Source organism: Enhydra lutris, unplaced genomic scaffold (assembly GCF_002288905.1).
Source record: "Enhydra lutris kenyoni isolate GAN:26980312 unplaced genomic scaffold, ASM228890v2 scaffoldscaffold3, whole genome shotgun sequence".
Taxonomy (NCBI): domain Eukaryota; kingdom Metazoa; phylum Chordata; class Mammalia; order Carnivora; family Mustelidae; genus Enhydra; species Enhydra lutris.
In genome coordinates this window covers 26,580,075-26,607,650 of record NW_019154087.1, presented here as the reverse complement: position 1 = coordinate 26,607,650, position 27,576 = coordinate 26,580,075, and the positions used below count along the sequence as shown (strand labels likewise).

Here is a 27,576-nt window from a genome sequence, read left to right as displayed (position 1 = left end):
ACAGAAAGTGAAGGGCGAAGTGGTTTGAGACGGAGTTGTACAGCAGGTTGTAGGTCTTTTGTCCTGTGGCAAGTTGTTGAGGTGATTAGGTGATTAGAGAATAATCAGATTTTAGTATGGAGAATGGACTAAAGGAAAAAAAGGAATGGAAGCAGGGAAGTAACTAAATTGTCTATTGTTTTGGTTTGGATGAGAAGATTGCTGCTTGGAATAGGATAGGAATACCTGGGAGATTTAATTACGTTAATGATTTGAGGAAAATAAAGGAATGTTGAAACATTATAGAGAGGGAGAGCCAGTTGGCCAAAGAAGTAGGTAGAATTACCAGGCACTGCTGACAAGACCAATTTGAAATTGGTAATTAGGATTCATTGTGGCATCAATATTTCGTATTCTGTGACTCTCTCCAGCAATAGTAGTTTACTCAAAAGTAGGCATAAAATCCTAAAAGCCTAGGATCCTTAGGCTCATCCACATGGATATCCTCTGAACCCTGAGAAGAAATGATCCAATCTGAGATATAATATCACATAAATGATTGTCAGGACTTTTATTTCTCCTTTAAAGAAATACGTATCTTCACTGTGATCATGTTAGCTATTCCTAGGTTTTTGTCTGAGCTTCTCACTACCATTCTTCCCTCATTAAATAGATTCTCAAATGTGTTAGTCTCCTTGGTATGATTATTTCGTATGTAATAGCTAAGGTTGGATTCTTCACTCTTCCAATTAGCATATCGCCTAAACAAGTTTAAAATTACTTTTTATTACCTTTTGAGTCTGAAATTCTCAGAAGCATCCATTCTTTACCACTTACTTTTTTTCTGGCATAATTGAAGGGTCTTTTCTGGTCCTTTCATGTCTAAAACAGGGTATTTTGACATAACTTTTTCGATAAGTAAGCCTTTTCCATTTTGCAATTGCTCTTGATATCTGGTATAATTCTTCCTTTTGTTAGCATTTTTATTAAGCTCTGTTTTTGGATCTTTTTGTGCTTCTGCAAATTTTAAAATTTCGATAAGAAGACAGTGTTCTCTTCAGATGGGTACTTGATTATATTAACAATGCAAAGACTGTTTGCCTGAAATGACATGGATTTGACTATTTTCCAATTTGCTTCTGGCCACAGTAGACAATGTTTTAGTCTGTAAAGCCCATATATAAAATGCTATTTAGCTATTGTCTGTGCAAAGTTAAGATTAGTTGCAACAGCTGTTCATGACCCATAAAAGTTCAACTTCTGGCCTTTGGTGCTAAGGCATTTTCTGCTTTGAAAAATCACTAAAGAGAAATATAATCTTTTCTGAAATTGCATTTTGTAGACAAATTTTATTTTGTGTTTTTTTCTGTGTTTTAAAGAAGCAAGAGTGAGCCAATTAATCTGTTATAAATATAGTCTTGGTGAATTTTGAAGCGGGAACAAGTATTTATTAAAATAAACATATACATACATTCAAATATATGTATACATATAATAGGAACTTCAAAATATTATTAAGTGAGAAACAAACCAGTTTATTCAGGTTTTTACATTTTCTTTTAAAGATTTATTTATTTATTTGTCAGAGAGAGAGAGAGAGAGAGAGAGAGAGAGTGCACAAGCAGGGAGAGTGGCAGGCCGAGGGAGAAACAGGCTCCCCGCTGAGCAAGGAGCCTGACGGGAGATTCTATCCCAGGATCGTGACCTGAGCCCAAGGCAGACACATAACTGACTGAGCCACTCAGGCATCCCAAGTTTTTTGATTCTTATGAGTAAAATTTATAAACAGGCATTTGAGGGAGATGATATTTAAAAAAGAATTTCTGAATAGTGAAAGTACTTGACCCTCACTATACATACTTTCAATTTAAATTTGGCCATTAGGTCTATCTATTCATTTATTAATCAAATATCAGCTATTTGTTTCAACTATTTCTTGAATGCTTTTCTTCCCCACGATTGTATTACAATCTTTGGCATACTGCTAAATGAAATAGATACAATTCCTCCTCTTGTGGAGTTCAGAGTCTAAAACAGAAGAAATACATTATTCAGATAGTCACAAAATATGTTAAGAAATTACTACTTAAATATTGCTTCTGGGACATTTAGTTAAATTTTTCTTGGAGTTTTATTGTAATGGCCTGAGCAAGTTCAGCACCCTCCCCCATGATTTCTAAGTGAAATCCAATCTGACCTATTTGATGCCCTCTGTTTCTGTTCTTGAATCTGTATGAATACATTCATCTCACCCACTGTGGACCTGGCTGAGAAACTGTACTGATGATTTCCACAACAAATCCAATTACATAAAGCATTTCGGATTTCAAAATTTTATTGGATTTAGGAGTTTAGGGGAGGGGAGGATCTACCAGCAGTCTTCATCCTCTGATTCTAAACTTGATTTTTCTTCTCTTTGTTATACTCACTTTATATTCTATAATTAAAAAAAAATACTATGTGTACCATGGGTGACCCTGTCATTTACAATGCCTTTAGAAGTTTAGCCCAGTTCCCTGTACTGTCAGTAAGCTAGTCTCTCTAGTATAATCCTTTGGGAAGTCCGCAAAATAAAATTGTCTCCCTTGTGTACACCATGATGTTATGAAGACACGTACTAGTAATTATAAAGCATAAAAGAGGGAATTTGACCTAGTCTGGGGTATAGGTGAAATAATGGTAGAGATAATAGCAGGCATGGCTTCCCTGAGGAAGCAACATCAGTTTGGAATGATAAATAGGTGTTAATTAGAATGAAGGTGGGACTGGAAGAGAAAGTGGAATAGGGAGTCCTGAGGTTAGAGAAAGCATGAGGTATTTGAGGAACTAAAAAAGCCAGCTTCTCTATAGCACAGAGGAGGGAAAAGCAGAGGTGTCAAATGAAACTGGAGATGTAGGTATTAACCATGACTTCACTGATATTTTATATCCAATATATATTTAGATTTTCTTTTTTAGCAATAAAAGCAATAATTGCTAAAACCTGTATCAGATGCTATTCTAAGACCTTTATATATAAATCATTTAATATTTAAATTCTATTTATAGTCATTACAAAATGAGTTATAATGAAATGTTACCTCATTAGTGAGTATGACATAAAACAATTTCTCCTCAAAATTTCAGACATGAATTTAGAAGTGGTTTTCTAAATAGACAATATAAAACTTGCTGCTAATGAATATCTTATGTTATTTATACTACCTCTGATGATAAATAATTAAAAAGTCAGAACATAATAGGTTATTTCATCCACAAAATACTGTAAAGCTCTAAATCACTTTTTAAAAGTCCAATTTACTAACACTTTGTGTCATCTCTGTATTGTCTCAGAAAAATAATGGGAACATATATCACTACTTCTATATATCACTTTGAAAGTACTGCTTTCACAAAGTCACCTTTATGTTATCAATCATATACTAGAAAGTTAATTAGTTTCTTTGTTAAGAAACTAATTCCCAGGCGCCTGGGTGGCTCAGTGGGTTAAGCCTCTGTCTTCAGCTCAGGTCATGATCTCAGAGTTCTGGGATCGAGTCCCGCATCGGGCTCTCTGCTCGGTGGGGAGCCTGCTTCCTCCTCTCTCTCTCTTTACTCTCTCTCTCTCTCTGTGACTACTTGTGATCTCTCTCTATCAAATAAATAAAATCTTTAAAAAAAAAAAAGAAAGAAACTTATTCCCCCTGAAAATAGTTTTGAACTCTTGGCAGATTATTTTTCTGGAAGAAATGCCTTCATTAAAATATATCTGAAGTTTAAATCAACCTATAAATATTTTCAGTATTCAATATTTTATAGACATATAAAATATACTATACATATACATATACTATACATACACTATACATAATTTTGTATAGTATAATTACACATGATATTCTATTTATACTATAAGGTAATATGTTTCCTAAAATACATACAGAGCCTCTTTTCAAGGCAATAAGAAAAAAATATTCAATCCAGTTTAATTTCATTTTATAATGAAAAGAGTTTTTAGATGAAGAGGGAATTCAAAAGTTTGCCCCAGAGTGGAGGAGTTGGGATAAGAGCTAAAGGAACTCCCAGGTGGGAACAATAGACATTTCAAAGAGGACTCAGGACACTTGCTAGCTTTAGTCAACGTATAAAACTCTATAGGGTCAAAACCGTAGACCAGTTTTAGACCACTATAGGAGGTAGAGCTCAGACTACAGTTTCTGGAGAAAGATGAATCACAACTCTCTAGGGGACTATAGATTGTCTTCAGTGGTAATAGTTCTTTTTTTCTTCTCTCTGTTGTTGAGGCACTCAGGAATCAGGAATAAAATGAGTCACCATTTATTGAGTGAATTAAAGGATTATAAATGTAAGGTGAATCATTGAAATAGATAAAAGTAGTCTCCCACACAACTTTGAGATTCTAAATTTAATTAGAAAGAGGTTGTCTGAAAACTAATTATAGTTCGAGGCCCTTATCATCAGAAATATGACAGAAAGCATATTATTGGGACAACTGAGTGAAGTTACTTACTACTTTGTGTAGTTTTCAGAGTACTGCAAGTATGACTCAGATATCAAATGGTATTGAGCCAAAATTCACTTCCCCTCTATTAGCTTCCCCTCATAATTATTTGGCTTCCTGTTTTATATGGCTTTTATGTGCACTGATTAAGTAAAGCTACATGTTATACTTGGCACTACAAGTCAATAGTTTTGGCAGACATTTTCCTTAACTAACAGCAACATTAAAGAGAATTATAAGAGTGGGTGGAAACATTTTCTACTCTGACAGTGTGAATGGCTTCAGGAAAAAAAAATCAATATTACTATGCATATATGAAAATATATTTGTGTTTCAATAATAGGTTTTTCCCTTTTGGAAAATGAATACTTTTTTGAAATGTGCTCATTGTATTAGTCATATGTACATATGAGTTACTCTGAACTCCTTTTTTTTTTCATTTTTTTCATTTCCTTTGCACAACCATAAACCACCAAATCTATTCTGCCCTCCCGTCCAGCTCTCAATTCCTGAACTATTAGAACATCACCATAATGGGTTTCCCTGATGCTACTCTTTCTTAGCTTTCTTCACAATGTCTTTGAAGTTATCTTTGTAAATTATTTCACTGTCTTCACTTTTGACAAGATTAACTGCAATTCTGCACACCCTTTACTACAGTGGCACTAAATATCTTCCCTTTTGCTCAAACTTACTACATTGTATCAGTCAGAGCCCCAGGAGAAACAGATGGCACACTGGCATGGGAAAACTGATGTGAGTTTAAAAAAGAGGCCATTTATAAAATTAAATAAGTAAGTCATATACAAACCCTATTTTACAAAGGAGTTAAAGGAAATCAACTTGAAATGAACATTCTTAGGACTAGCAATAGCAAGAAGTGGGAGGAGTGGGTGTTCTCCCTTGCCAGGTCTGAAGAATGAAAGGATGCTTTAATCTGAAGTGAGGAGATGAACTCTTGGGGGAAGAGCCCTTGGCAAGAGCTATGGGTACTGTTGGAAGCTTAGCAAATTTGCAGCAATCCTGAATGGAAAGAATGGTAGATACCACCCAAATTTGCTCTCCTCTCTTCCTCCTATCTCCTCCAAGTGTCTCCCATTAGGCAAATCCAGGAAGAGGCCAGCGAGCAAGCGACCCTATAGATGCATTTAGTCCACAGAAATAGCCTGGTGGGAAAGCGGCAGGAAAAAAGGAGTAGAATAAGTAGAGAGTAGATCTGAACTGAGAAATGGAAATTGTCCAGCTCACATAGCCTTTAATAATTTCATCCTTCTCACCTTGTAGTTTCTTTTGCTGATTTCTCTTGCTCATACCTTACTCTAAAGTTTTGCAACTGCTAAATTTCCAGCTTCCTTCAGTTTCCACACAAATTACAGAATGACCAGCATGGAGTCCTTTCCTTCTCTCTGTCCAGAGCTAGTTTTTAACCTGTGCAGTGCATCAACATCATTATGCTTATATTTTGATTTCAGCTCATTGAAATTACTGATTTACTCTTCTCTGTGTTCTGTAGCACCTAACAAAGTATAGTAGTCGATATCATAGTTGAATAGTGACTGCAAATGATTGTTGCATATTTGGACAGTTTAATACTTGAATATTTCTATGGTGGTTGAATGTTTGGATGGAATGAATAACTATTTACAAATAAAACCTTCAGCATTAAACAGTTTTTAAGGGATAGCTTTCTTATCTTTGCTAAATAGGAATAATATATATAATATAGAGTATGATTATGAGATTAAAATAACTTTGAATAACACTGTGTATACAAAGGGACTTAGCTAATGTCAGTCACAATAGAAACTCAATCTAAAACATTCCAAACTATGTTGAATAAAATGAAATTAACACTTAGGACAAAAACAAAAGCAAAACAAAGAAGCTGGAGTGGTAAGTTTGAGACAAAAACAAACAGAACAATTTAACATGGTTCTTAGAACTTGTGATTGACATGGAAAGAAAAACAAATTTATGCCAAAATTCTAATGTAAGGATTGAAAAAACATCTTTTGGTATTGCCCCTACTTCTTCAACACACACCTATCCCATAAGGGTAGCACAGTATAGGGTATTTGTCTTCTAAATCTCTCCATCTGAAACAATTTTCTAAGAGAGTAGTGAGATTTTCTATGCAACTTCAATAAGGACATCTAATGCTCAATGATTCAGGGATTAAATGGAAATATTCAGTGTTATGTTTGGAGATTTTTAAAATTCTTTTTGTATACTAGGAATTAATTCCTTTCAATTTTGTCTAATGTGGATCTAAATCCTATCAGACTCCTTTCTGAAATAAATAATGGCACGTAGCAGCTCCACTAGGTTATCTTTCAACTCATAGAGATGATGACATCCGTCAAGCATGAGGATTTCTATATCTTTGGTATTTAAGTTGTGATGATGTAAAGGCTTATTTAACCGTGCGAATGGAAGAAAACAGGCAGTAGATAACCTTTAAACTTGGATTATAAAAATGGAAAATGAAAGCTCTGTCATATCTTATTTTTCTTTCTAATTATATTTTCATTATATCTTTTTAAGGTAATTTGTGCTCAAATTATTTGATGTAGGAAATGATAGGAAAACAATTTTAAAAATTTCTTCCATTCACTCAGTCATATAAGAAACCCATATCGAGTGTCAAATTTATGTAGTCATTATCCTAGATGCTATGAATATAGTGGTAAACAAAATACATAATAATAAGCATTATGAAAATAAATCAGAATACATGGATAGAAAATAACATGAGGCTACTATTCAGATGGTGATTACTCCGTTCACATATGATATACAGTGAAAAAATGAAAGGTATCTACTTATTTCTTTGTAAGTTGTATTTTTGTCCTCTTACAACACACCTATAAATAGAAGATAATTTTATTTTAATAACCTTTCTTCTTTGTAGGCCATAATTCTTCCATGCTTTCCTGAACAACAATATGCCAACAAATTATGTCATTAATTCAAGGTTGGTCTGAAAATCAGTTAATATGTAATATGTAATGTGCCATAGTAATAGGATAAAGAACAAAGACCATGTGATCATATTAACAGAGGCAGAAAATACTTTACCAAAATCTAAAAGCTTTTCAGAATAAAAACTCTCCACATGCTGGGAATATAAAGGAATTTCTTCAACTTGATAAAGTGCACTGATGAAAAATCTATAGTTTACATTATACTTAATTGTTAAAAATTTAATTCTTTCTCCTTATAACCTGAAACAAAGTAAAGATGTCCAATTTCATCACTTCAATTAAAAATTGTACTGGAGGTTCTAGCCAGGGTAATCAATCAGGCAAAAAACAAACAAGCAAAAATAAATTATAAAATAAAGAAAATAAAAAGAAATAAAAAGCATGCAAATTAAAAAGAAAAAAGTAATGTCTTTATTAGCAGATGACATGATCCTCCATACTGAATATCCTAAGGAATGCACAAAAACCAAACCCATTAGGGATGCCTGGGTGGCTCAGTCGGTTAAGTGGCTGCCTTCGGCTCAGGTCATGGTACCGGCACCCTGGGATCGAGTCCCACATTGGTCTCCTTGCTCTGCAGGGAGCCTGCTTCCCCCCACCCCTCTCTCTGCCTGCCTCTCTGCCTGCCTGTACTCTCTCTATCTCTCTGATAAATAAATAAATAAAATCTTTAAAATATAAAAAAACAAACAAAAAACCCCCCAAACCCATTAGAATTAATAAGTGCAGCAAGGTCATACGATATAAGTTCATTCAATTGCATTTCTACACACAAGCTATGAACAATCTGAAAATGAACTTTAAAAATTCCATTCAGCAATGTGAAATTTAAAAAAACAAAACAGATGAACATATGGGAGGGGGAGATAAAAGAGAGAGGGAAACAAACCATGAGAAACTCTTAAAGATAGAGAATAAACTGAGGGTTGACTGGAGGAAGGAGTGTAGGGAATGGACTAGAGGGGTGGTGGTGATTAAGGAGGGCACTTGTGATGAGCACTAGGTGCCGTATGTAAGTGTTGAATAACTGAACTCCACTCCTGAAACCAATATTTCATTGTATGTTAACTAAACTAGAATTTAAATAAAAATTAAATTGAAAAATTCCATTCAGCAGCACCAAGAAGAATAAAATATTAGGAATAAATTTAATGAAAGACTTGTCCATTGAAAACTACAAAGCATTGCTGAAAGAAATTAAAGACTACCTTGATAAATGGAGAGGCAGTCCATGGATGGGAAGTCTCAATACTGTTAAGCTAACATTACTTCCCAAGTTGATTGTGTTCAACACAATCCTTACAAAAATCCCTATTATAATTTCAAAATTTAAAAAGCTGATCCTAAAAGCAATTTAGAAGTACAAATCTTTGAGAACAGTCAAAACAATTTTGAAAAATAAGGCAAAATTGAAGGACTTACACTTCCATATTTCAAAACTTATTATGAGGCTACAGTAATCAAGAGATAGTATACTGCTGGCAGAAAAATAGACATATAGATCAATGAACTAGAAATATTAAGGGTCCAGAAATAAATACTTAAATTTATTGGTTGATTTTTGAAAAATGTGCTGAAGCAGTTCAGTGAGGGGAAACTGTAGTCTTTTCAAAAAACATTGTTGGAACAATTGGATAACTGCATACAGAAAATGAATTGTTACCTCACACCTCACATCCCACACAAAAGTCATCTCCAAATGGATAATATATAAATATAAGATCTAAGCCTATAAAACTATCAGGAAAAAAAAAACATAGAACTGAATCTTCACACCTTGAGGTAACTAATGATTTCTTAGAATTGACTATAAAAACACAAACAATGAAGAAGAAAAAAATATATATTGTACTTCATCAAAATTAAACATTTTTGTTATTCAGATTCATCATGAAGAAAGTGAAAAGACAAGCCAAAGACAGGGAAAAAATATTTGCAAATAATATATCCAATTGAGGACTTGTATCTAAAATACACAAAAAACTCTTACAATTTAGTAAGAAGACCTATAACCCAATTTTAAAACAGAGAAAATAATTTGAAGTCCACACAAAAAACTACATATTGTATGACTTCATTTATACCAAGTCCCAGAAAAGCCAAGTCTATAGCAGGAGAAAATAGCATAGTGGTTATGTAGCTCTTGGTATGAAACAGGGAGTGACTGCAATTTGAGTGAAGTTTCTTTTTGGGGTAGTGGAAATATTCTAAAATTAGACTGTATTAGTGTTTACATAACTAAAAACAAATAATTATTGAAATATGTACTTAAAATGACTATATTTTATGACAGGTAAATTATAACTCAGTAAGGCTATTAAAAATAATATCTCAACAGTAAGGAAACAATCCAACTTAAAAATGGGTAAAGATGGGGTGCCTGGGTGGCTCAGTGGGTTAATAAGTCTCTGCCTTCGGCTCAGGTCATGATCTCAGGGTCCTGGGATCGAGTGCTGCATCGGGCTCTCTGCTTGGCAGGGAGCCTGCTTTCTCCTCTCTCTCTCTCTCTCTCTGCCTGCCTATCTGCCTACTTGTGATCTCTCTCTGTCAAATAAATAAATAAAATCTTAAAAAAAAAATGGGTAAAGATGCAGATGCAGTGAAAAGAAGGGGAACATGCACCGCAATGTTCATAGCAGCAATGTCCACAATAGCCAAACTGTGGAAGGAGAAAAGATGCCCTTCAACAGAAAAATGAATAAAGATGTGGTCCTTATATACAATTGAATATTACTCAGCCATCAGAAAGGATGAATATCCACCATTTGCACTGACATGGATGGAACTGGAGGGGATTATGCTAAATGAAATAAGTCAAGCAGAGAAAGACAATTATCATATGGTTTCACTTACATGTGGAACATAAGGAATAGTATGGAGGATATTAGGAAAAGGAAGAGGAAGACGAAGTGGGGGAATCAGAAGGGGAGATGAACCATTAGAGACTATGGACCCTGGGAAACAAACTGAGGTCTTCAGAGGGGAGGGGTGTGGGGGGATGGGTTAACCTGGTGATGGGTGTTAAGGTGGGCACATATTGCAACAACGTATTGTTGTGGGGAAACGATGAATCATGGAGCACTACATCAGAAACTAATGAAGTACTGTGTGGTGACTAACATGATAAAAAAAATTAAAAATGGGCAAATGGCTTGAACAAACACTTCCTTGATGAAGAAATATTAATGACATATAAACACATGAAGATGTCCAACATAATTATCCATTAATGAAATGTGAATTAAAACCACATTGAGATACAACTACACACACATTAGAATTGCTAAAATAAAAACAAAACTACTGACAATATCAACTGCTGATGAGGATCTGGAATAAGCTGAATTCTCATATACTGTGGGTATGAATAGAAAATGGTACAGCCACTGTGGAAAATAGTTTCACAATTTTTTTCTCTTTTCTTTTTATTAAAGTATAGTTGACATATATTATTAGATTATTGTCAGGTGTATATCACTGTGATTTGACATTTATATACATTACAAAATGCTCACCATGGTAAGTGTAGTTATCCATCAATCACCATACAAAGTTATTACAATGTTATTGACTATATTCCCTATACTGTGCTTCACATCCCCATAACTTACGTATTTTATAAGTGGAAGGTTGTACTTCCTAATCCCCTTCACCTATTTTGCTCATCTGCCCACCCACTTCCCCTTTGGCAAATACCACTTTGTTCTTTGTATTTATGAGTCTGTTTTTGTTTTGTTCTTTTGTCTTTTAGATTGCACATATAAGTGAAATCATATGATATTTGTCTTTCTCTGTGACTATATCACTTAGCATAATACCCTCTAGGTCCATCCATATTGTTGCAAATAGTATGATTTCATTTTTTTCTCCTTATCTGTGGGTTTTATTAACATATAATGTATTATTTGTTTCAGGGGCACAGGTCTGTGATTCGTCAGTCTTACACAATTCACAACACTCACTATAGCATATACCCACCCCAGTGTCCATCACCCAGCCACCCCATCCCTCCCATTCCCCTCTCCTCCAGCAACCCTCAGTTTGTTTCCTGAAATTAGGGGTCTCTTATGGTTTGTCTCCGTCTCTGGTTTTGTCTTGTTTCATTTTTCCCTCCCTTCCCCTATGATCCTCTGTCTTGTTTCTCAAATTCCTCGTATCAGTGAGATCATTTCATTTCTTTTTTCATAGCTGAATAATATTCCATTGCATACATATAGCCCATCTTCTTTATCCATTCATCTATTGATAGTTACTTAGGTTATTTCCCTATCTTGGCTATTATAAATAATGCTGCAATGAACATAGGGGTACATATATTTTTTTAAATTGGTGTTTTTATTTCCTTTGGATAAATACCCAGAAATGCACTGGCTGGATTGTATAGTAGTTCTATTTTTAATTTTTTGAAGAAAGCTCCATACTGTTTTCTATAGTGGCTGCACCAATTTACATTCCTGGCAAAAGTACAGAAGGGTTTTTTTTTTTCTCCACATCCTCGCCAACACTTGTTATTGTCTTTTTGATTATAGCCATTCTGACAGGTATGAGATGATATCACAATTTCTTGTAAGGTTTTTTTTTTTTGTTTTGTTTTGTTTTTAAAGGTCTTATTTATCTGAGCAGGGAGCCTGATGAGGGACTCGATTCCAGGACTCCAGGATCATCATGACCTAAGCAGAAGACAGTTGCTTAACCAACTGAGCCACCCAGGTGCCCTCTTATAAAGTTTTTATTTGTTATATGGCCCAGCAGTCTCACTCCTAGTTAATTACCCTAGAGAAATAAAAGCTGCTGTTCACATGCAAATCTTTGCATGGGTGTTTATAGCAAATCTATTCATAATTGTTCAAAACCAGAAACAACACAAATGTTTTTACCAGTGGTGGATGAACAAACAAACTTTGGTATAGCCATGCAAAGCAGTATTTTCAGAAATAAAAAGGAGCAAACTTTTGAAACACTTAGCAACTTAGATAAATCTCAGAGATGTTATAGTTAGTGAAAGTATCTGTACTCAAAGTTTACATGTTGTATGATTATATTAATATGATACTTTTCCAAAAAGACCAAACTACAGTGGTGGAACCTAAATCACGGATAACCAGTTCTTAGGGCAAGGAGAAGGTATGAATACAAAGGTGTAGCATAAGGGAAAAAATTATTTTGTGTTCTGATTGTGGTGGCTGTTAAATGAATCTATTTATGCATTAAATATCCTGCATTGGTACATCAATTAAAATCAATTCTACCTTATGTTAATTTTAAAATAAGTTTATATAATTGGAATTTAGATTTTCAGACATCATTGAAATCAAATTTGTGATTTCTAATCATATTAGATATTCTTTGTATTAAAATATTTGTGTGTAAGGGGTTATCATGTAAATACTAACTTTCCCCCCGCAACAAAAGGTTGACTATGTGTCACAAACATTAGACTTGAAAGCATGAAGTGATATTAAATATAAAGATGGACATTTCATAATGATAAAAAGGACAAGTTCAACAGGAAGGCATAACAAATCCTGATTTGTATTATATTGCTTTAAAATGTGCAAAGAAAAATGGGCAGAACTAAAATGAAAAATACATTGCCAGTCACAGTTAGACTATCACATACTTCTCTCAGTAACTGATAGAACAGAAAGCAAAACAACAATAAAAAAACCTAGTAAAGATGAAGAAAATTTGAACATGATTAATGAACTTGATGTAATTACAGAGGAGAGTTCGTCATATCAGACAATGTCAACACTTCTCTCCATTTGTTTTGAAACTTTATATATGTGGTGTTTGTAGGATTTTTTTAAAAAAGAACCTATCAGAGTGATTTCCCCTAAAAATTAACAAATCAAATAGTGAAACCATATCCAAATAGCAGATGAATGGAAAATACTGTACAAAGGGTCATTAAATATCCCCTATTACATAACTCCCGAGATTTGCAGGAACAGGCACGTGCAAAGAACCTCAGATGAGTTCTAAGGAACAGGTTACAACAAAGGGAAAACCATAATCCAGTAAATAAGCAAAGTAACTAGTAATGAGAAAGCATATGAACATTCAGATCTTTCTATAAAATAAATTATGGAAAAATATTCTTAACCTGCCTTATAGAAAGTTACATTCCCCCCACCCAGGTTATTAAACTAAGGATCCTAGGGTATATTAAGAAAATACAGGGTCACTTGGGTGGATAGTTGGTTAAATGTCTGTCTTCAGCTCAGGTCATGATCCCAGGGTCCTGGTATCCTTCCCTGTGTGGGGAGCCGGCTTCTCTTTCTCCCTTTGTCCCTCCACGTGCTCTCTCTCTCTCAAATAAATAAAATCTTAAAAAAAAGAAAATATAAATTCCCCCTAATCCTGCCACTAAGAGACAACAACATATATCCTGGTTCACTTTTCATTTCCTTTTTACTATTTTATTTATGCATATGCATACTTATACATGTATTATTATATCATTGTATCTTGTACCTGTTTATAATTATCTACATTCTCTGTAATTAATATCATATTGCATGCTCTTTGAATATAAATATTCTCAAAATACTATTCTTAATCACTAAAGAATATTCTAAAACATGCATAAGAATGTCTATTTCTGACCTATTATAGTGTGAAAAACTTGCAAACAACGAAGTCATTCTTTGCAACTTTATTTTTTATGGATAGATACCTGGAGTTAGAATTGCTCTGTTTAATGGAGTGAGCAATTTTAGTATACACGTTACCAAATTGATTTCTCAAAATGTTGTTCTGATTTCTATTTCCACCAGCAAAAAATTAGAATGCCTGCTTTTCTAACTTTCAGTAGCACTGTATTACCATAAAATATTTTTAAATGAATGTGTACATCTTTGATTATTGTTAAGATAATATTTTAATATCTAATATTTCTTTAATAAGAAATATTTTTCATTTATTTATGTAATAATTCTTTAAAAATTGTCATATTTTGTATATTTGCATTAATATTTTCTTATTGATTTACAGGAGTTCATTATAAGTTAAAATTATTAACCCCATGTCTATCATTTATATTGAAAATAATTAAAACAATGTATTTACTATTTAATTATACCTTAATACTTTTGATTTTGTGGCTAAACTATATAATGTTTTGGTTATATAATTTCTTACAGTCAAATCAACTAATATCTTACACTGTATTCTTTGCTACCCTAATGCTTAGAAATTATTTTCTCAAGGTTATTAAATGATAAATTTTTCTGTTTTTTTTTTCTTCATTGTTTAAATGTTACATTTTAACTATTTGGTCTATCTGACATTTATATTAGCACACTGTGTGAAGTGAGACTCCAACATGTGTTTTTCTGAAATAATTAGATAAATTCCAAATTTCTTATTTTGACTAATTATGCTTTTATTTGCTTGTGATTTTTTTTGTGTGTGTGTGTAATCTCATATGTGTAGGAATTTCATTACATATATTATCAACCTGACTTGGTTCTTACTAAATGGTTCCAAATTTTTTATTTATTATAATTTATAGTACTTTCTCATTCTTATTAGCATTTTCTTTTAGTATTATTTTTATTATTAACAAACATTTCTTGGTTAGACCCAACAACTTATTGTCAGAAAAATTGTAGTAGACTATTTTAGATTCTATTCAACTTCCACTGTGGTTTTACTAGAACAGAGCCTTGAGACAGTGGATATGTTTATACTATTTAGTTTTTTTGTTTTATGTACGCGCAGGTGCACGCGCATGTGTGTGTGTTTGTGTGGGTGTGTGTGTGTGCGTGTGTGTGTGTGTAAAGTTTATTTCTTATAGTTCTCACAATTGCGTTTGGAGATAAATATTTATCATGTTAAGAAAGTAGCATATATTGTAATTCACCAAGAATTCTGTTAGAAATGTGTATTGAGTTATCTTGGATGCATTTCAAAACCCATTTAGATGATCATTTGCTTATTTTTGACATCATATATTAATAGTTTCTGGTATTCAGCCATTCTTATTTCTCTGGGTTGTCTTTCCTACTAGGTATTTCATTTCTACCATTTTCTTTTCAGTTCTAGTTGCACAACTATATAATTTGTATCTCTGACAAAGGTACTTTTTTAGTTTTTATTTACATTCCAGTTAGTTAACATACAATGTAATATTAGTTTCAGGTATATAATATAGTGATTCAACACTTCCATACATGATCCTGTGTTCATCACAAGTGCCCTCCTTAACCCCATCACCTGTTTCACCCATCCCCCCCCAACCACTTCTCTGGTAACTGTCAGTTTGTTCTCTATAGTTAAGAGTCTGTTTCTTGGTTTGCCCCCTGCTTCTCTATTTTCTCCCTTTGCTTATTTGTTTTGTTTCTTAAATTCCACATATGAGTGAAATCACATGGTATTTGTCTTTCTCTGACTGATTTATTTTGCTTAGCATTATACTCTAACTCCATCCAGGTCACTGCAAGTGGCAAGATTTATTCTTGAATAATATAATAATTATGTTTGGTGAACAGAATGGTCTATATGTGCTATCTAAATAGTGTGCAAATGCCTGAGACAAAAGTGTTTATTTATTACCAAACTTAGGCAATTAGGTTGTGATACTTGACATGCATGCAGTTCTCACTTTACAAAGTAGTATGAGAACATCAAAATTACCATGCAAGTTGAAACAGTGCAAAATGATCTTAATAATCAATGAGAAAAATGACAAATTTTCTAAGACCTTAAAAAATTTTGTCAAAATCCAAATGGCCAACAGACACATGAAAAAGTGCTCAGCATCACTCAGCATCAGGGAAATGCAAACAAAAACCTCAATGAGATACCACCTCATACCAGTCAAAATGGCTAAAATTAACAAGTCAGGAAACCACAGATGTTGGTGAGGATGCGGAGAAAGGGGAACCTTCTTACACTGCTGGTGGGAATGCAAGCTGGTGCAACCACTCTGGAAAACAGCATGGAGGTTCCTCAAAAATTTGAAAATAGAGCTACCTTGCAACCCAACAATTTCAATACTGGGTATTTACCCCAAAAATACAAATGTAGTGATCCGAAGGGGCACGTGCACTTGAATGTTTATAGCAGCAATGTCCACAATAACCAAACTATGGAAAGAGCCTAGATGTCCATCAAGAGTTGAATGGATAAAGAAGATGTGGTACATATATACAGTGGAATACTATGTAGCCATCAAAACCCCCTGAAATCTTGCCATTTGCAATGACGTGGATGGAACTAAAGGGTACTATGCTAAGCAAAATAAGTCAATCAGGGAAAGACAATTATCAGAGTCTAACTGTCCCAGGGGAAGTTTATAGCCAAATCTGCCCCAGATAGCCTTCAAAGTAGTTTGGAAGTATTCCACTTAGCCCACTTTAGCTATCCTTTGTCATCTAAGGGGGAAGAAAAAAAAAGAAAAACACTTAAGAAGTTCACAGGCCAGAGGCATATGCTCACAAAATGACTGGACCTAATCACAGGACTCGACACATGTCCTTTCCTTTTATCTCACCACCACATTACAGTTAATATGATTTGGTACTAAAATTTTAGCTATGTTCTTGAGAGGACTGATATATAACTAAATCCGGTAACTGAAATTTGTGCAAAGTGAGAAGTGCATGTATAAAATTGGCTATCTGTTCATACAAATATTCATTCATCTATTTATTTAATCTTTAGCATACGTGTTCTGTTTGTGAGGGGCTAAGCTATAAAATTGGTATCATTTTATATGTTTCTAAGCAGATTTCATTGCTGTTCATTAAATATATTTATCAGCAATGGTTCTGTGACTGGTGAATGAGGATTGCCAGTAATATCTTGTATAGGAAAGATATTTTAATCTATTATTTAAAAATATTGGATTATCTTCATTTTATTTGATTCTGAAATATTATATCCTTTAACATGAAATTAAGATTATGTAAGTCTTTGTTGAAGAGATACTGAAAATATTTTGATTTAAGAAGTGAAATATTTTAAGCTATTGAAAACATGATGCATAGTTTAAGAATTTTGAATGTATTTTATACCATGTAGTTAGCTAATTGGAAAAAACTACCTACATATCTCCATTCAATTTGAAGGCATAAAAATCAGTACACATGGTACTGTACCATCTTTTAAACTTAAGAGATTTATTCATCTGGGAATTCTGAATTGTAATTAATAGTACTTATTCAACATAAACACTTAATCTTATGAGTATTTTTTCTTCTTCAAAATTGTTCCTTATGCTTTGAAAATCTCCAAGTCTTTTTCTTTATATGTAATTCAGCTGGATACTATAATCATGCACTAGAATATGTAGGTATTTAAGATGTTTTATTTTTATTTAAATATTAACTACTCATAGTCAATTTATTAGGAGATATTTTCTATTTCTCTGTACAATGAACTTTAAAGATGCTTCTATAATTTCTTTTTCTGTTTTAAACTCTACATGTGCTTTCCCCTATTATGTGTTTTTATAGTTATCATGAACTTTATAGTTCATTCATTTAATTGAAATAACAGGTCTAGTCTGGTCCTCATGGAACTTATAACCCAGTAGGACGGACAAAAACAATAAGCAATAAAGATGAATGAATTACATAGTATTTCAGAAGGTGATACATTTGATAAAGAATAAAGCAATTTTAAGAAGTAGTACATGGAATGAACAATGCAGCTATCTGGAGAAGGCATCTTTAAAATAGCATGTAAGATCCTGAAGTGGAAATATGACTAGTATATTGCTGAAACAGAGGAGACTAATGATGATGGAGCAGAGTGGTGGAGTGGTGAGTAGCAGTAGATAAGAATAGAGAGTAACAAAGGACCAGTTACTACAAATTCTTGTAGACCATTATAAAACCTTGATTTCTACCCTGAGAGAACTGGAGAACTATTGGATACTTTGCTCAGGGGAAAATGATCAGATTCATTATTAACAGGATCACTCTGTTTCTTTTAGAACGAACCAAAAAGGAGCAAGAGTAGGAGTAGGAAAACAGTTAGGAGAGAAATGAATTGACCAAGACTAGGGAGACAACAGTAGACATCTTAAGAAGTGATTAGATTTTACACATATTCTGAAAATAGAGGTGTTAGATTTGTTGATGGATTGGATATAGAATATGAAAGAAGAGATGAGTTAAGAATATGTCTAAGAGTTTTGACCTGAGGCTCAGATTTTGACTTCAGAAGACAGCAGGAGGAGCAAGTTTGGAGGAAAGTCAGGAACTCAGTAAAGTCTGGAGACACCTCAATCTCAGTAAAGTCTGAGATGCTTGTTAGACATCTCAATGGTAATGTAGAATAAGTTGTTGGATTTAAGATTCTGGAATAGAGCTGAGGGGTTCAGCTAGATATATTAATTGGTTTCGTTTAGTGTATGAGCCATATCTACATTGTTTATCCCAATTGTACCATACCTGTACAATGTTTAGTACCTAGAAGGTACTCATGAAATACCTGTTAAGTGACTACAAGTATAATGAATTGTGTGCTGGTAAATGTTTAACTATAAGCACTCCAGGAGAAAAAAATCAAACAGAAAACAAAACTTCTGATTTCTAGTGTTTGCAGATTTTCGTGGTGTAAATTCTTACCATGATTTCAGGCTACCAAAATAACATCACTAAATGCAGAGTTGGGAAGAAATGTGTGTAGTTGATTCCCTCATCAGTATAAACCAGCTCCAGGATAAAACTAGGACCACTCTTGTTTAGTGATATAATCACATACTTGTTTAATGATTTTTGACTTCTCTCAATCCACTTTCCCATTCCTTCCTATTCTTTTACTATTTAGTCTATGATCTTAAATGTGGGTTTAAAATAATACTATCTTGGAGGATGTGTCAGGAGATGGGTGAAATAGGCAATGGGGATTAAGGAGTGCACTTGTCATGATGAGCTCTGGGTGTTGTATGGAAGTGCTGAGTCACTACACTATATACCTGAAACTAATATAACACTGCTTGTAAACTGTGCTGGAATTTAAACATTTTTTAATTAAAATTTTTTAATGTAATAAAATAAAATAAAATAAAATAATACTATCTTCTCTCCCCCCCCAAAATCATATACATATTTCCCTTAATTATAGGTGTGCATAAAAGAGAATTTTAAATAAGCTTGATACTTGGGCAGATAGGAAGAAAAAAAAATCTCATAAATGATAATGAAAGCTCAAAATGGGGGATTTAAGCAAATATTTAAAAACCTAGATCACATACCAAACTAAGTTTATCCTTGTACCTTTAGCCAGGCTTTTATATTATCCCACACATCTGAGATATTATTATGCAACTCCTGGGAAAAAGATTTCAGAGCCTATAAAATAATGTATTATAAGGTTAACAGTACTCTCTTGCCGGAGATTTCTTCATAAATTTGAATTCAGCCTAGAAAATGTGTTTAAAAATGTTACCATAAGACATCTACCACAAGAATGTCTATACAAAGTTTATTCAAGTTGTTCTGTTCTGGAGTCCCAGCTCTTTGGCATATATCTAAGTCACTATTGATTCTTTAAAAAATATTTACTTAATTAATATTTTAAAAATTTGTACTGTGGTAAAACATACATAAAATTTACCATTTTAACTATTTTTAAGTGTACAGTTCAGGCATTTTGTACATTCACATTGTTGTGTGGCCTTCGCCACTATCTATAGAACTTTAATTAATTAATAATTCATTTCATATAAAAGAAGTGCATGTTGTTGTAGATAATTTAAAAAGCACAAAACAAAATAAAATTCCCCAAAGTCTCACCATTCAGAGCAAATCAACCTTGTTGCACATATGGAATTATATCAGATTGTTAAATCGATAGTCTAAAAATCCCTCATGTGTTAGAGATCCTGCTGAGTTTAAAATGGGATTCACACTCTGACTGTGTCTAATGAAATGGTAGGGCTGCAAACCCCAATTGTCTATTTTGCAGCATTTATTTAATGTACCAGTGATCAAGCCTCAATAAAAATTATTTATGCTCACAGTGATGAGGCATGGGGAAGAGGAGGTATGGACAATTCCCCACCCTGGACATAACATTTATGGCTGAGCCCCAAGGAGAGATATTTGCAAGTAGAAGATGAAGGAATATTGGTCATTAAGAAATTGCTAATGGAACAAAGATTAGGAACAAGATTATTCTTCTAAATTCTCTTTCTTTTTTTTTTAAACATTTCCTTTTTTTTAAAAATTTTATTTATTTATTTTTTTGACAGATCACAAGTAGACAGAGAGGCAGGCGGGGGACGGGAGCGGTGGGGAAGCAGGCTCCCTGCTGAACAGAGAGCCCGATGCGGGGCTCGATCTCAGGATCCTGGGATCATGACCTGAGCCAAAGGCAGAGGCTTTAACCCACTGAGCCACCCAGGTGTCCCCTAAACTCTCTTTCAACAAAATAGACATCACAAAAATTTCAGCAGAGGATAAAGTTTGTAACTTAGGAGTTCCGCAGATTTGGATGTAACATGCCCCAAACAACAATCTGGAGAAGGACATGGCTTCCTTCTCCAGAGAAGCTGTCATGCTCTCTACCAATGTGATGACACTACTTTTTCTTTTCTTTTTTCCTTAGGATACCAGATGTGGGGCTCAATCCCAGGATGCCAAGATCATGACCTGAGCTGAAGGCAGATACTTAACCGACTGAGTCATCCAGGCATCTCTCCGTTTTTTATAGTTTAAAATGTTAATATTTTATATGGTTTAGCCTAACAGTTGGATATATTTTGTCAAAATCTTTCAGAAGTTCAATTTGCCAATATATTCAAGGATATTTTTCTTTTATCTCCCTCTTTTTTTTTTTTTTTTTTTAGAGAGAGAGAGAGAGAGGGCCTGCAGAGCAGAGAGCAGGGGAGGGGCAGAGAGAGAGGGAGAAAGAAAATCCTAAGTAGGAACCCATCACAGGGCTCAATCTCAGGACCCTAATATTATGATCTGAACCAAAATCAAGAGTTAGACCTTTAACTGACTGAGCTGCATTAGGTGCCCCTAAGGATATTTTTCAAAACAAAATTCAAAAGAACTGGGAACATTAAAAATCCACCCTCCCAAAAATGATCAAATAAATGATGAGGCACCTATGAGACCAAAATGAGATTTAAAAGTCACATGTTTGCATAACATCAGTCCTCTCAAGTTTCCAGGCACGCATGTATAAATATGGTAACATTAACATAAATATCCAAATTTTCTTAGTAACCTTTACTTGTAAACCACTTCTTGCCAGTCTCCAATGATTTCAGAGTCCCTAGGGAGGTCTGATAATAGTTCATCCGTAGTCCTCTTCATCACTTCTAATTTCCCCATCCCACCCCTGCTCAGTGGGGAGTCTGCTTCTCCCTCTGTGCTCCTGGCCCTCGCAAATAAATACAATTAAAAAAACTGTAAGAAATGACAATTGCATATGGCTCAATCTAAAACTATATGTAAAAAATGCCCTGTTCATTACATACTTACAAATTTCTGCCAATTTTAATAGATGGAGTTGAATCTCCTTTATAATGAGATTGAATAAACTTTGATTTTCATTTGTTTAATTACTCTTATGATTCATTTATTCAGCAGTCTAGATTCTGTGCTTACTGTGTGCAAACCACTGTCATAAACGTAAGGATACAAAAAGCACTAAAGTCAAAATTGAACCTGTCTTCATGGTGTTTACAAGTCTATTAGAGGAAATTATTAATCAAATATTCTTAAAAATAAATATGAAATTTAATATATGAAAGCTGCCATGACTGACATGTGCTGAGAGAGTCTATAAAGGGACATCTAATTAAATTGGGAGGCTCACGGAAGGTTTCCCTGTGAATGTGACATTTTAGCTATTATTTAAAAGTACATGTAAGTACATGTAACTAATGAGGAGTTGGCAGAAGGAAATTTGAAATGGTAAATTGTGTTCAAAGACTTTGTGGCAAAAATAAAGCACCATATATTCAGGGACTCAAAGGAAGATAGGAGTGCCTGGAACAGAGATTAGGTCACTTGAGTTAGAGTAAATAATGTTCAATGTTTATAAATTTTTCAATAAAAGTTTAAGAACAGTTTATTAAATTAAAAATGACAATAATGTGACACTATAGTAATTAAAGGAAGGACATCTGTGTTTATGCGTGTATATAAAGTACTATGTACCAGAGTATGTGTGTATATATATCATACATATATGTGAGATTATATAAATATATCACAGATGAGAGTTGAAATGTGAATATGAAGATCATAGGTTGGCTATATTTGGGGAGTAGGATAAGCATACATAAATTTAACTTCCTAACATTTATACTTTTTATTTTTTGCACTGTGCATATGTGCCTCTCAAAATGAATGAGTGAAATAATACATTGGAATAAAAGACTGGTATAGAGGATAAATAAGGATCAGAGATTGGGAGCTGGAAGGAAGATGATTTGGAGAGCTTTAGCCCTAACTTCACAACTTTATCTGCTTCTCAAGCTATATCCAAAGTTTAGGCGAGAAAAATACTCCCCGGGGGAAATGTACTTTATCCCTTCTTGTAATTTCTTCAATGCATCAAACCTGAACATCTGGAAACTGTTCAACTAGAGAATTGGTACCCTGAGGACATCATTCACTGAATGCTGCTTTGGCACCTGCCTTTAGCTCACCCAGAAGAACACTTAACAAACACCTGTAGGAGACCAGCTTTTGCATTTGTGACAGTAGTGTCTGAGGACAGTAACCCCATTATTACCCATATGAAAAAATTCTTAAAACTCAATACCAGAAATTCCTTACCTCTTAAAGAATGTGTATGTATTGCTTTTATGGATAGTGTATGCTCTATTACTAACTGTATTTTTTTGCAGGTATATCAAGAGTCACAGATATATCTGAAGTTCAACTTTCATTAATGATTAGAACTCTAACTTTGGGAATATCTATGCTATAACTTCACTGTAATTTTGTTCGTATTTTCTCCAGTCTTAATTTTTTATTCATTTATATTTGCCTACTGCACAGATTATTATGTATCTTTTCAATCCAGAAGAAAACCAATTAGATGATAGAAAAAAAAATGGGAGTTCTTTATTCAAAAGTGAAAAATAAGGCCATGAACTTACTTGGGGAGAGAGAACAAAGTTAGGACAAACTCAGGCTGGGGATTTAGCATTCAGGAACCTATGTATTTAACCACTACAAAGAGGCAGAGAATGAGAAATACAAGCATGGAAGACAGACCATGGGTACATGAAAAGTTAGAAGGCAAGAAGCAGTGAGGCACCTGGTAGAAATGCTACTGAAAAATCAGGGAAGTGAAATGCCCACTGGGTTTCACAACTTGTCTTCAGAGAGGGTGTTGGGAGACAAATTCAGATTTGAGTAGCTTGAGGAACAAACAGCAGGTGAAGAAATGAAGATATGGAATGTAAGGAGCCCATAATTTTATACTTGTTAGACATTTTTTTCTAAACAGCAAGTTTATGTTTTTTGTTCTTTTTATATTAGTATTTTATCTTCTAATTAGTGTGCTAAATGTGTTATGTTTTAAGGTTTTGTCTTTACACAAGGTCTGTTAAATATGCTGCAAACTCATTTTCAACATAGTTTTCCCCATTACCGTGAATATAACCTTGGTATCAACCAGAGTTCTGCTAGTTATAGAAGAGCCGCTTGGGATTATATCTTATGCTATGATGATCGTATGTTTCACTCATTCAATTAGTGTATATATATATTGCTTTCACTATGTGCACCTAATTAATTTTATAAGACTTTGCCCCATACTTTTAACAATGTTCACAGCTCTCTACAGCAGTAATTTTAGTAGATATAATGGGACATTTTTTAAAAAAATTTTTAAAGATTTAATTAATTAATTAATTTATTTATTTGTCAGAGAGTGAGAGAGAAAGAGAGAGACTGAGTGCATAAGCAGGCAGAGAGGCAAGCAGAGGTGGAGAGAGAAGCAGTCTCCCTGCCTCCCTGCCAAGCAAGAAGACTGGTGCGGGACTTGAGCCCAGGACCCTAGAATCATGCCCTGAGCCAAAGGCAGCAGCTTAACTGACTGAGCCACCCGGGCGTCCCAAAATGGGACATTTTCAAATCTTTGGATAACAACTACAAATTATAGAAAAAGCCAAAGATTCACTGTAAATTTCCTAGAGGTACTATTTCCCCAAACATAGTTTTAGTTACTATTTTGTAAATAAAGCAAAGAGCAAATACTCTTAGGCTAACATCATCCTATTCATTATCTGGGTTAAATATTGAGTCAAGTCTTACTGTATCAATTAAAATAACTCTAAGACCACTTCAGATTTTGTCTAACTGTTGGCAGAAAGTAACTGGAAAAATAACCCTTTTCACTCATCAGAATTGAAAAACCAATTTCACACACACTAAATTTTCATTAAACTTCATAAGGAATTATTACTATTTCAAGAAGACTGTGAGAATTTTATAACATGATATGCTAATTCCCCTGCTGATCCCATTAAAAAAATCACATGTTTACAAGTAATAAAAAAAAAGAAAAGGAAACAAACAAACAAAAAAGGAAGATGCTCAAACTAAAGGAACATTTGTTTCTATCTTAGAGCAAGATTAGAGGCAGTTTCCTCTATTCCTCAATTGGAGTTGATTTTGTTCCTTCTTCGTACTCACTGCTGTCCCTACAAAAGTGAAAGGGTTAGTTACACGTGGAAGATCATAGATAAAGGGAAAATTAACAGTTTCAGAGGCTTTTTAAAAATGTGATTTTGTGCTTATTTATCCTAGTTAGTGGCTACTAACCACTGCTCCTTCAATTTAATCCTCTGAGTCTAGCATGTGACAGTAGTTCTTGCAGATTTATGTTCCAATATCTCTGTGCTATTTCAAAATAGTAAATGCAGAGGATGGATTTATGGAAAGAACTTTTTTTTTCTTATTTTATTTCTTAATGGTGTCTTAATGTAGTAAGAATATTAAGTCTCATTTTATTTTGAAACAGGTTGTTAATACCGAAAAAAGTGCTCTTTTCTTTTCATGGTTAAGAACATTGAGACTTGAGGGTCACCTGGGTGGCTCAGTGGGTTAAAGCCTCTGCCTTCGGCTCAGGTCATGTTCTCAGGGTCCTGGGATCAAGCCCTGAAGCTGGCTCTCTGCTCAGCAGGGAGCCTGATTCCTCCCCTCTCTCTTTCTGCCTGCCTCTCTGCCTACTTGTGATCTGTCAAGTAAATAAATAAAATATTTAAAAAAAAGAACATTGAGACTTGAAGTTAAAATCACATTCTCCCTCCTCTGTCCCCCATGCAGCTGCCTGCCAGTCACAGAACAGAGATGAATGAACCAGTGTTGTTGGTTTTTAGAATAATATTGATTAAAGTGTAACCAGCTTTCAATTATAAGTGGGGGGTTACCATTGTCTTAATACAAGTATGCATATTTCACAATGTTTAATAGGAGAAAGTAGGTGCAAACAGAAATTTTAAAAACTTAAATATGGGAACAAATATTGGAGGTCTATCAGGCTTCTTTTAATTGCTTAAGAATTTCAGAATCCCCACTATAGATGCGGGAACATTCTTAAAAAATTATCTTAAATAGCTATAAAGTGGCAGTTCTCATTTTTAAACCCTTTGTTATTTAGGGTCTTCCCTCCATCATCTGAAACATTCGGCTGTATGTAATCTTCCAGGATCAAGGTGTACCCAGCTCATAGCCTACTTAGATTATTAAAAGTGAAATCTAACCCAAAATACTGTGGAAACCTTCAGCATAAAGCGGGCTTTTGGAGGGGCATTGTTACCTCTAATGGATTTTCCATGACTGAGAGGACAAGCCAGTATTGGCCTTGCAACAAGGATAGGAAATAGGGTGGGTGGGGATGAAGACCAGCAGACCAGAGAGAGGGGGAAAGGGGGGGGGGGGGGGTGACTCATCGTCCATTTCTCAGACAGAACAGTTCCTTCCTAACAGAACAATTCCTTCCTAACAGAAGGAAGACCAAAACATAGTTTTACAGAGAACATAAATTTTGCAGCAATTGTTTGAGGCCATTTGGGAAAACCTGCTAGTATTGTTTCTAGCTGAGTTTGTCCTACTGGGAATGACGCATTTTCCCCATCTCCCTCATTGGTCTTCTCAATCCCTCTAGATGCCCTTAATGCGACCAAGGGTTGTGGAGAGTGGGGGAGGCCATAGAAGCAGAAACTGGTTCAGCCAGTTGGAGGAGGACCCATGGGTTAGTGACCTCCTTTCTCCAAGAACTCTTTCCTAGGCCCTTTCCTTTTATCAAATCCATCTTGTCACCATGTCACTTGGTGAACTTATCCCATTGCTCAGATCTTCTCTCCCTCTTCTGCCCCTTTCCTCCCTATTCTCTCCTCACCTGTCCACCGCAATGGCCGTCATAGAGTAGATGCTGGCGAACACTGCCGTGATAGGAAAGAAATTCTGGAAGCGACAGTAGTTGGCACCGAAGTACCACTCGCTGTGAAGCGCATAGATGAAGTTGACTAAGGTGTTGAAGGCAGCCATGGAGGCGTCAGAGAAAGCCAGGTTCACGAGGAAGTAGTTGGTGACAGTCCTCATGCGCTTGTGGGCCAGGATGATCCAGATGACGATGAGATTCCCGAAGACCGCCACGGCGACCACCACGCCGTATGCCAGGGACCAGAGGGCGATGCGCCAGGACGGCTGCACGAACTGGTTGGTGAGATTGGCTCGGGGCTGTGTAGGCTCCGGGGAGGCTGCGGGCAGTCTCGGCTCGGAGGAGGAGGCGGAGAGGTTGCCGGCTTGGACTAGCAGGTGCAGCCACTCAGTCTCAGTCGCTCCTGCCGCCACTCCTGCGGCGAGCGCCGCACTCAGGTTCCCGGCGTTCGCGCTGGCCATGCCCGCACCGTCGGTCCAGTTCGCGGCTGCGGAGAGAGAGCCCATCGCCGCAAGTCTGCAACCCCTAGACCCCCCCACTCACCGCCGCCAGCCCGCCGGAGCCGACTCCCTCGAAGTTCTTCTCTGCCTTTGCTAATGGGCGGACCTCAGCCCCGCCTGGAAGCGAGGTAGAGAAGCTAGCGCTGTCCTTGCTGGTTATGAGATGCTTTGAGCCAGCAGGTGATGGGTAGCAGGGAGTCACTTTCTCTCCGAGGACTTTGCGACTGGAGCAGGCAGG

The 27,576-nt window shown here is 35.1% G+C and overlaps 1 protein-coding gene across 1 annotated transcript in view; it reads right to left on the bottom strand.

Moving 5' to 3' along the window:
* The window catches only part of LOC111156967 (tachykinin receptor 3), a 73,883-nt gene extending 46,539 nt beyond the window's left edge, over window positions 1-27,344 (bottom strand). The window contains exon 1 of the mRNA XM_022518154.1: window positions 26,797-27,344. Coding sequence (XP_022373862.1) covers window positions 26,797-27,344 — 548 coding nt within the window. The remainder of the gene's footprint in view (window positions 1-26,796) is intronic.
* Between the last annotated feature and the right edge of the window lie 232 nt (window positions 27,345-27,576).